The 12233-nt window shown below is 29.6% G+C and overlaps 1 protein-coding gene and 1 pseudogene across 1 annotated transcript in view; both read right to left on the bottom strand.

Annotated features, from left to right (window-relative positions):
* LOC145248965 (sodium/potassium-transporting ATPase subunit alpha-B-like) overlaps window positions 1-6770 on the bottom strand; it is an 85727-nt gene extending 78957 nt beyond the window's left edge. The window contains exon 1 of the mRNA XM_080110772.1: window positions 5926-6770. Within this exon, the coding sequence (XP_079966898.1) occupies window positions 5926-5955 (30 nt within the window). The 5' untranslated portion in view covers window positions 5956-6770. The remainder of the gene's footprint in view (window positions 1-5925) is intronic.
* Window positions 6771-11471: 4701 nt separating this feature from the next.
* LOC145248728 (uncharacterized) lies at window positions 11472-12032 on the bottom strand (annotated as a pseudogene).
* Between the last annotated feature and the right edge of the window lie 201 nt (window positions 12033-12233).

Raw genomic sequence — 12233 nt, 5'->3', positions numbered from 1 at the left:
TCATATTTTAGTTGAACCATGTATATGTTCATATTTTAGTATGAACCATGATATGTTCATATTTTAGTATTCATACATATATGATATATATACATATATATGTTCATACTAAAATATGAACATATACATGGTCATACTAAAATATGAACCATGTATATGTTCATATTTTAGTATGAACATGTATATGTTCATATTTTAGTATGAACCATGTATATGTTATATATCATATTTAGTATGAACATATATATGTCATACAAAATATGATTAAATACATATATATGCTTCATACAAAATATGATACATATACATGGTTCATACTAAAATATGAAAATATACATGGTTCATACTAAAATATGAACATATACATGGTTCATACTAAAATATGAACATATACATGGTTCATACTAAAATATGAACATATACATGGTTCATACTAAAATATGAACATATACATGGTTCATACTAAAATATGAACATATACATGGTTCATACTAAAATATGAACATATACATGGTTCATACTAAAATATGAACATATACATGGTTCATACTAAAATATGAACATATACATGGTTCATACTAAAATATGAACATATATATGGTTCATACTAAAATATGAACATATACATGGTTCATACTAAAATATGAACATATACATGGTTCATACTAAAATATGAACATATACATGGTTCATACTAAAATATGAACATATACATGGTTCATACTAAAATATGAACATATATATGGTTCATACTAAAATATGAACATATATATGGTTCATACTAAAATATGAACATATATATGGTTCATACTAAAATATGAATAAATATATGGTTCATACTAAAATATGAATAAATATATGGTTCATACTAAAATATGAACATATATATGATTCATACTAAAATATGAGTATATATATATGATTCATGCTAAAATATGAGTATATATATGGTTCATATTGAAATATGAGTATATATATATGATTCATACTAAAATATGAGTATATATATGATTCATACTAAAATATGAGTATATATATATAGGATTCATACTAAAATATAAGTATATATATATGATTCATACTAAAATATGAGTATATATATATGATTCATACTAAAATATGAGTATATATATATGATTCATACTGAAATATGAGTATATATATATGATTCATACTAAAATATGAGTATATATATATGATTCATACTAAAATATGAGTATATATATATGATTCATACTAAAATATGAGTATATATATATGATTCATACTAAAATATGAGTATATATATATGATTCATACTAAAATATGAGTATATATATATGATTCATACTAAAATATGAGTATATATATATGATTCATACTAAAATATGAGTATATATATATATGATTCATACTAAAATATGAGTATATATATATGATTCATACTAAAATATGAGTATATATATATGATTCATACTAAAATATGAGTATATATATATGATTCATACTAAAATATGAGTATATATATATGATTCATACTAAAATATGAGTATATATATATGATTCATACTAAAATATGAGTATATATATATGATTCATACTAAAATATGAGTATATATATATGATTCATACTGAAATGTGAGTATATATATATATGATTCATACTAAAATATGAGTATATATATAATTCATACTAAAATATAAGTATATATATATGATTCATACTAAAATATGAGTATATATATGGTTCATGTAAAATCACTTAGTGTATACAGAGCTATATTACAAATTTATATATAGTTTACCTATCACAACTAAATATTTGTTGTATACTAGCCAAATAGAAAAGTTACTAGACAAACTCATGCGATTTCTGGAACATGACATATTTATACATTATGAAGATTTTTCTGTATTTTGGGGGAAATAATACGTAATATGCTATTAATTTTATGTTAACACTTGAAGGTATAATATTCGAAATTCTTCATAATTTTTAAACAACTGTTGTTAAAAAAGAAGAATATTGTTCTATGAAAACTATTGTGAAATAATTTGACTTTTCTCGGTTTATTAAAAAAAAAAAAATAAAAGCTGAAAAGACATTTTCTACTCAGTAATGAGCTTTGGAAAATTGCTGGTAAAAAAAAGCACTTGGTAAAAGAGTTTTTTATTTATAGTAGTCACTTGTAAAAAACATAACTCGTAAATATGTTCTTTTCATTTGCAATGTAAAGCCCTGATTACTAAATCTATGAGTATATATATATATATATATATATATATATATATATATATATATATATATATATATATAAATCTATTACTAGCAGGGTTACCGGACGTTGCCCGGGATAATGTTTCACACTCCTATATTTTTATTGTCATCGAAATCAATGAAATAGCCTAGTTTATTTTTATCTAATCGATTGATTGCATGCTTTAATTGGGGATGCATCGCGATGGACCTGGAGGAAGCTTCAGATGCCCCTCGCAGTGACCAAGTTCAAAATATATTGTAGTCTACATTGCATTGTGGAGAAGCTACTGCTAATTTTATAATGGCTTGCATTAAGGTATAAAATGCAAAAGTCAAGCATCATGCTTCAATTTTGTGCTCTAAACAGAAACATTCATTTTGAACGCGTCCCTGCCGTTTCTGCTGATTTTTATTTGTTGGGCCTTTCGGCCTGTGTGGTAATAAAACTTCTCAAATGCACTTGTGATGTTAAGCTGTGTAAGGTTTTAATTTCAGTCAAAATCGCCTGTTCGTTCTTACATAGGATTTTTTTTTATTATCGATTATAGATACTTATCGAAGCCATTCCGGCACAAAAACCTATCCAAGAACAAGCACATAAAGTACCTTCATGTGAAATTTCATAAAAATTAACTCAGCCATTTTCGAATCAATAGGGAACGAACTCAAAGTTTTTTATATAAATAGTAGAGGTAAATAGTTCATAGTATTGCTTTATATATATATATATATATATATATATATATATATATATATATATATATTTGGTACTAGTGCAGAGTGATCCGGACGTAAATAATAACGTTATTATTTAAAAAGCCATTCTTAACATGGGGAGGGTGTTTTGTACATATTCTATACTTCAACCGTACAATTGAATAAAAAAAAATATATCATAAAACTTTAATTAAACTTGGAAATACGATTTAAAAAAATAGCACGGATCACTCTCTGCACTAGCACCATATTTTTACAGGGGGGGGTCACCACTTATCAAGGCCCAGAGGCCACTCGAGGATAAGGGTTAATGGGTATTATATATATATATATATATATATATATATATATATATACATACATACATATACATACACACGGTTCGGTTCATGCTAAAAGACAGCAAAAACTGTGCCTATAAATGATGTACGTCGGCTATACTAAGGAAATATGACAATATCGCTCATACTATATCTGGGTGACATTGAAGTTGAGAAAACGAAATTAAAAAAATAAAAATATTGCATTCTTTAAAGGAAGAAGAAAAGTATTTTAGTAAAATTTAATCTATTTAATGAAAAATTTAAAAAATATGTCGAATAGGAAAGAAGGACGCCTGCAAATAATCGTCCTGTCAGACTATAAAAATTTTAGAATTTTTTTGTTTTTGTTTTTCAGCGAATGATCGTCATTTTCATTTTTTTTTAATGAAAAAAAAAAAAATTGATAAAATAAATAACAGGTGGAAACGTCAGATTTTATAGTCAATTTCGACATTGTTTTTTAAAGAATGATTTGGTATTATGTTTTAAAACGTTTGAGACGTGTATTGATTTATTTGGACTAATGTTCTCAGCTTGCGTATTACATTCGCAACGTTTCGGCCAATATAACCTCCGAACAAGAGTGTAAAAAGATGCATCTGAAAAAGAACGGAGGTTACATCGGGCAAAACGTTGTGAACATAACCAGCAAGATAAAATTATTATGCAACTAAAATTGTATGACGTATTTGAAAACACACAATCTGATGATAACGAGTCATCCATTTATTGTCAAACAGCTTTTTCTTTTTTAAGCCATGAAACATTCATCCAAGATTTAACAGCCCCCCCCCCCCTCCGGGGAAAATCCACATTTTCCTTAAAAAACGAAAAAGAGCAACAGCTGGTTGCACTAAAAAAAAAAAAAATTAGTTATTTTTGTTTAATCGTTTATTTTGTTTTATTTACTGCAATTGAGACATATAAAATAATTACTAATAGAATAGCAGAATAAGGAGGTCAATTTAAAAATATTTAATTTTGTATTTACGGAGAAATTCAGATTTTAGTTTAAAAAGAATTATTAGCAAATGTAATTTAAAAACTCCAATTTAATTGCAATTTAATTATGATTTAAAAAAAAAATAATTAAGATTATTTTCTTAAGTTGAGTTTGACCCTATTTAACCTTGCAAAACAAGTTATTCAATTTGGGAGAATATCCAAAAATAACGTGATAATCATATTTGTCAATTAATCAAGATTTCACTTAAATAATGTGCGTTCCAAATGACAAAATTCTAATGAGTTTATAAAAAATAATTTATATTCATAAATTCAGAATGAAATAATTAACATATCTTAAAAAAGCTTTTTTTTTTTTTTTTTTTTTTTTATATAAACTACTTTTTCTCAGAGTTGTTTTAGATGCGTATTATTCTGACTTCTAACGTTTCAGTCGATATAACCTCCGACCATCCTCAGGTGTATTTTTCCAACTCTAGCATCTTTATAATAAAAAGATGCACCTGAAGATGATGGAAGGCAACATCGGCTGAAACATTGTAAATATAAGACGGATAAGAATAGTAGTACGAATAATTCGATGACAATTTAAAATAAGAAATTCTTTAGCATTCATCGAAATTATGTTTTTAAAAAGCAATTTACTTTTAGTTTTATTAATAAAAAAGGTGCTTCTACAGTTTACAGCGTGTGCTATTTTTAAATTGAATTTTAATGTTAAAGTCAATTTTTACATTATCTAAATTAAATTGTGAATCACATGTTAAGTTTTTTTTTCTAAATATAATAATGCTATTTTGTCCACACAATCCATAAACTGTAGAAGTAGAAAAACAGTTAAATCATTCTTTGCCAAGATTTTATATCTTAAGATTGTTTTAACTAAGAAAATAATTTTTTAACTAGCAAAATAATACTAATGTTTTAATGAAAATATATACTTTTTAAAAATTTATAAAATGGACGCAGATTAGGGGAGGGGTCTATTGCGAAAATAGATTTAAAAAAAAAAATAAATAAAAAATAGAAACATACATTTTTTTTCGAAAATATATATAATTAATAAAAATAATACTTGATTTTAATTAAACACTATGCATTAAGGGAACATATAAGGAGATCAGTTATTTAAAAAAAAATTTTTTTTTTAATCAAGGAAGCCATCATATGTGGGAGAGCAACATGGCAGATCAATTTCTCCTAAGAAAAAAAAAGAAAAAAAAGATTAGTTTGCAATCGACCTCTAAATTTTACAAGTGTGACTCTTCGATTTAGGAAAACAATTTTCTTTTTAAGTCAAAGCTCAAAAGATATCCTCAAGGGCAAAAGACAAACAAACAAACACACTTATTAATAGTGATAGGTAACAGTATTATTTAAAAAAATATGCAGAATAAATTTGGTAGCTACGCCTACATACAAGGCGGCCACAAAGTGGAGGATCTGTATGTAATTGAAGAGATGTTAAAAATTGATCCCTTACTTTATGGTCAAAGAGAAGAAGACCTGATCAGGCCAAAAAGGTATTATGTCAGAATAGATTGACAACGGAAAAGCAAAAAAAAAAAAAAAAAAAAGAAAAAAGATTTCGTAGAAATAATCCATTGTGTTAAAAAGTCCAAGTGCAAGCAAAAAAGAAGCTGTAATCTAGAAATATTTGTGGAAAAAGTAGAGACTTACCTGCTGGGACTTCGTCTTACTAGACGCCATCTCTAATACGACTAAGGCTGTCCAATTGGAAGAGTGACGTAAAGAGTAGCCGAATTATAAATGCAATCAAAAGATCGGGAATTTCCGTGCGGCCGGAGCGATGCCCGACGTCGTCTGTGCAAGTGAACGCTCACAATGTAGGAAGGGGGGAAGCACGGAAAGTCACGGAAACAGCCGAGCCTTACCGAACTTCACCGATGGCAGGTGGTGCAGTTGTAAAACGTGGGGAGAAGGGAGAGTAAGTAAAAATAAAGCAGGCAGAAAGATTTCTTTTTTTTGTATAAAAATCTATCGCTTTGTTTTTTTTTTTGTTTTTTCTTTTTCCGCCCTTCTTATAGATGCGAACTTATATATTTGCTTATCTTTTAGTTATATTTATTATTAATTCCATCGTGTCAGAGATCATCGGTGGTGGTAGTAGTAGTAGCAGTGATCACACGCACTCAGCCACACTCAAACCCGTTGTAAGAAATACTAATCGGGAGACAGAAAGGTACAAAAAACACAAATTAAAAATGAATCCTTTGTAAAATTGTATATTTATAAAAGATACATCAATAAAAAGGTAGATCTGTTTAATTATTATTATAATATTTTTTTGTCGTCCTCTGTCGGATTTTCTTTCCTCTATTTTCTTTACAATCCAAAAAATTCTCCACTGAAATGTGATTTTTTTTTTTTACAGAGGCGATCTAGTAAACTCTTCCAGTAAACTCCGAGTTGTTTTATGACAAAATAAGTAGATATGATTTAAGTTTTATATGGAACAGATGAAGGCGATCACGTGGAGGACACGTGATATTTAAATGAACGCCGGGTTTCGATTTCGATTCGGCAAAGTTCGGCTGAGTCCGTGAATACTCGGGCTTTTCGGGACTCACCGATCTGTCTCCCCCCCCCCGTCTCTCTGTCTCTCACAAATCTGATCATTTTTACCCTTTCGTCCTTGTGCGCACATTTCTCCTTGTATCTCTTTATTTTTCCAAAATCTTCAATTCTCATTTCTTTTCGCTATGTATGCAAGCAAATGTGTGTGTGTGTGTGTACACACACACACACACACACACACACACACACATATATATATATATATATATATATATATATATATATATATATATATATATATATATATATATATATATATATATTGGCCTATCAACTTGTTTTGTGAGAATTAAACACAACCGAGTCTTCCACAGTATTTACTTACAACAGTTCTACACACATGAGTAGCTCGTGGTAGTAAGATAAAATAAGTGAGTTAAACTACACAGAAACGTTTGTACTCCTTTCCGGTAAGAGTTCGTCAGGCTGAATACATTTCCTTGCAGATGAAACAAACGTTTGTGTATCTCACTTGCCATAAGTACAGATATACATATATATATATATATATATATATATATATATATATATATATATATATATATATATATAAAATGAAAATCTTTTATTTTTAATAGATTTTCTTTTTTTTTCTACCTAAAACTGAAAAAGCTACTTTTCGAACTGTTTGCAAGTAAAATGGATCGAATTAGATGAACCTAGAATTTAATTTGAAATTATATACAATATATTTTATGACCCAAATACAAATTTAAAAGACTTTAATATAAAAACGTTCAAATAGATTACGAATTCAATTTTCATTCGAATATTGAATTTAAATCCTAATTCAACACAGCTTAAATAATTACACACGTTTGTAAAGAAGGAATTAACAACATCGTTTTGTAATTGTTTTATATAAGTATTTTTTGTAACTTTCTATATAACTATTTAAACGTAAGCGAGACAATTGAGACTAGAAAGACGACACACTTTTCATCATTTTGTGCGGCAACACACGTGGATTATATACGGGCATGTCGCGCCACCTGTTGGGCAATATTAAAAAAAAACAACAAAAAAAAAATTACAAGTTCGTCTTCCCTATTTGCGTGTCGACCGCACTATTCTCCTGAGTCTACATTAGCTAGAGGACTCAGCGTCGTTCGGGACTAAATGTGGAACGCAATGTCTTTTTGCTTCCTGAGTATAAATACAAGTGACATTAATTGAAATAAATTTCAGTAAATTTTGCCCTCCCGCCCTCCTCGAGGCACATCAAGAGTTTTACAGTCATCAAAGAGGACCGCACTCCTGCAGGCTGCACATTACAAACGCTTCTATCCTTATCTTTCATTTCCGATACTTTTCAAACTAATGCAAAACTTGAAAGAAATTATATTAACAGCAGTAAAAACCCTACGTGAATTAATCTAACATCGTTGAAACGTACATTAATCCGTGTAGTTTTTTTTTAATGTTTATATAACTTCACTTATAATGGCTCTACATATGTATTGAGCACTTTTAAAAAAATATTGTGGCTTTTAGTTTCAATATGTTTGAAATGGCTACCCATTTAAAGACGTATTTCAAGTCAGGCTGGAAACAAACTAAATTACCTCAAACAACCATTTCACATCGATCTAAAAAAATGAAATATCATTTTTGTATCCATATTAAACTTGTTTGCAAATGGTAATGTTTTATATCCAGTAACACATATATAATTATTGCATATATGTAAACATAAAATTATATATAGACTTTCAGTATATATATATATATATATATATATATATATATATATATATATATATATATATATATATATATATATATATATATGTTTCATTTTTTATTGCCGTTTTATCTGTTTGGTTACATATGTTTCAGATGTTGGACCATGTTTACGATCTAACAGCCTTCTGTAAGGTTTGATGAGGCTGTTAAGATTATAAACATGGTCCAACATCTGAAACAGATAAAACGGTAATAAAAAAATAAAACACATATTTGCTCTTCAATAGTATTGAGCACTCTCTTTTTACTAATTACCAGTTTTACCAACTATATATATATATATATATATATATATATATATATATATATATATATATATATATATATATATAGGGGGGGGCTCCTTCAGTCTGATAAACTATGGATAACCACAAATGGGTGTCTGCATGTGAAATTTTTGTGGCAGGAGGGATGAAAGCTCCAACTACACCTCTCCTGAGTCAACATTGTTAAATACAAATGGCAAGTGAAGTGTATGTACAGGATGACTGGAAACAAATGCCGAGATAAGTGGAGAGCACATATAGCGTCTAGAATTCCCAAATGGTCATCCATCTGGTACTAACCAGGCTCAACATTGCTTAACTTTGGTGATCTGACGAGAACCGGTGTGTCAACGCAATTATGCCGTATATATATATATATATATACTAGTAAAAGTACCCGTCGTTGACTGGGTTCAAAAGCAGCCTACAGAAAATGGACTCTGATTTATGAAAGCATGATAGGTTATGAAAAGGAAGGGTTGTAAACAGATAGCTTCGAATTTCGAAACCAAAGCAAAATATGATGAAAGTAACAATAAAATAGATAAACCCCATAATTTATTATACCATACCTGTTCACACTGAAACACTTATCACAATATTCTCTGGATCTATATTAAAAAAACTTTGTTAAACTTTGTGAGATATTTCCATTCTATGGAGGTCAAGTGCGAACGAACACCCCATAATTTTATTATACCATATTTCTTCAGACTGAAACATAATTATCAAAGTATACTTACGCAGATAGATATGAAAAGTCTTTATTAAAGTTTGTGCCTATTTCCATTCTATGGAGGCCAGGCGCGAACGCAGACCCCACAATTTTATTATACCATCCCTATTTAAGTTAAAACATACTTATCAAAGTATTATTATGTACATCTATATCAAAAACACTTGTAAACGTTTTTTTAATTTTTTAATTTTTTATTTCCATACTTTGTGGACCAGACGCGAACGCAGACCCCACAATTTTAATGAATCATCATTATGCCAGATCAAACATACCCATTCCTGTGTCTCGATACATCTTCTATCATTATATGTGATCAGTTTTCTATAATAGTCAACCAAATAGGAGCCTATTTGTGGCCAGACACACCCAGAGACATTCAGCTTTATATTATAGAAGATATATATACCAAGTTAAAGCTATTCAAGAGGGAGAACTCATGAATTAAAACAAGGTTATTAAGAGTGCTCAATAAAAAAGAGCAAAATATAACATTTTTGTTTATATAGACAACTATTACATAGTCGCTACGTTGAACATTCTAATGTTTCGGACAATTGATTGGCAAGAACCAAAAGTCCTCATCAAGTGACGTAATAAAGCTGCAACCAGATGCCTTTAGTGGCACGTAAGCTTTATTATGTCACCTTACGAGGACTTTTGGTTCTTGCCAACGACTTGTCTGAAACATTAGCATGTTCAGTGTAGCAACTATGTAATATATTTCTATATAAATAAAAATATATCTACACACACACACACACACACACACACACACACACACACACACACATGTGAGTTCATTAGTTCCTACTTTAGAAGCCTGGATTTATTTATACATATATATATATATATATATATATATATATATATATAAGAGCAAATAGTTAATAAAACATGTTAAAAAACACCTTGAAAAAGAGTCAAAAACATATTTAATCTGAAAAGGAAACACTTAATAAGTGGATGGTTCTTAATCCGCGGAGTTTCGAAGAAATACTTTCCTTCTCATCAGAGAGTAGGAATTAGCAAAATGCGGGATCGGATTTTGCATACAAAAGTATTTGATGAAACAACAAGTAAGTCAAAGATCTTACTTGATAACAAAAAGTGAAGCAGAGGGAATATGGTGAAGAAAAAGGTGATTTCACGTGAATGGATAGTCTGGTGAAAGGTAAAGTATCCAATGACGGTAAAATATGACGGTATTATAAGCTCTATCTCCTATTTGGTTTTATCGAGCTTTTACATGTGGTTAAGATTACTTTATAAATATTAATTCTTTAATATTTATATGAATAATATACTTTAGTTTTACCATCTTGGATCATTTTGGTAAATTTAATTGTAATTTTTATTTTATATATATATATATATATATATTTCTGTAGAAATATATTTTCTTATAATATATACCAATCCTTATTTAAGAAGCTCTGTTGCGAGTTACATTTCAGTGAAAAGAGAAAAAGGAACTGGAATAAAGATTTGAAGGAGGACACGAACATGTATAAGTATATTTTATTTTTTGGGACAGGAAAAGGAAGTGAGGAGTAAAAAGGGATTATGGGATTACAACGTAAAAGGGAGGTAATCATAAAAGGGTCAATGATAAGAGTTATTGTACTTACTTGCAACACCCCCACTTGCTCTCAGCATATTATTATGTTTTTTTTTTCTTTACAAAAACAAAGATATGTGGGAGCAGATTAGTGTCAGTTTAGGGTCCGAATAAAAACTTTTTAAACTTGTCCAGCTTCGTTCGAGTTGGAGGTTTTGTCATGATGTTGGCGATCATGTCTGCTGTGGAACAGTAAATTATTTGTATTTTGTTATTATTCAGAGCTTCTCTGATAAAATAGTACTTAATGTCGATGTGTTCAATGAATGGGGTCCTTAGAAAGCGCTATAGCGCTTTGACTGTCTCCGAATATTCTGATGGGGACGTGTTCTTGGTGTGGATCCATTTCCTTGAATAGTTGCACAATATATAGCCCCACTTGGGTGGCTTTTTCGCACGTGGATAGAGCGACAGTAGGTTGCCTTTTTGACTTCCAGGAAATAGGTGGCCCATCCTGGGTTAGGCTAAAGCAATATCCGGATGTACTGCATCTGTCTCGTTGATTAAACGCCCAGTCAACATCACTGTATGCGATTAACTGGATTGGGTGATTTGTTTTCGTGTAGTGCAGTTGGTGCTGTTGTGATGTTACGTATCTCAATACATGTTTAGCTGCCACCCAATGTTTTTCTTGTGGCTTGGACCAATACTGTGACAATTTCCCGACAATATAGCATAGGTCTGGTCGGGTGCAGATCATCAGGTAAATTAGACTCCTGACAACCTCGCAGTATTTCCTGGAGTCAACCATGCTATCCTCTTCACCAGCTAGATCCAGTTTTTGCTTGCATGGGGTTGTCCTAGGTTTGCATTCGGACATATCAAACCTTCCTAGTATTTTTGTTGCATATTTTTCTTGGTTAATCTGGATATAACCTTCAGTTCTTGGTTCATCTGGATATAACCTTCAATTATATTGAAGTCTATTCTGAAGAAATGGTGCAGCTTTCCAAGGTCTTTCATTTTCAATTCTGATGTTAACGACTGTTTGTCATTTAGGGAGTTGATGTTATTGGCAGCA

Source organism: Euprymna scolopes, chromosome 27, assembly GCF_053919585.1.
Source record: "Euprymna scolopes isolate OS-2025 chromosome 27, ASM5391958v1, whole genome shotgun sequence".
NCBI lineage: Eukaryota > Metazoa > Mollusca > Cephalopoda > Sepiida > Sepiolidae > Euprymna > Euprymna scolopes.
The sequence above is the reverse complement of the archived record's forward strand: the minus strand, read 5'-3'. Positions and strand labels throughout refer to the sequence as shown.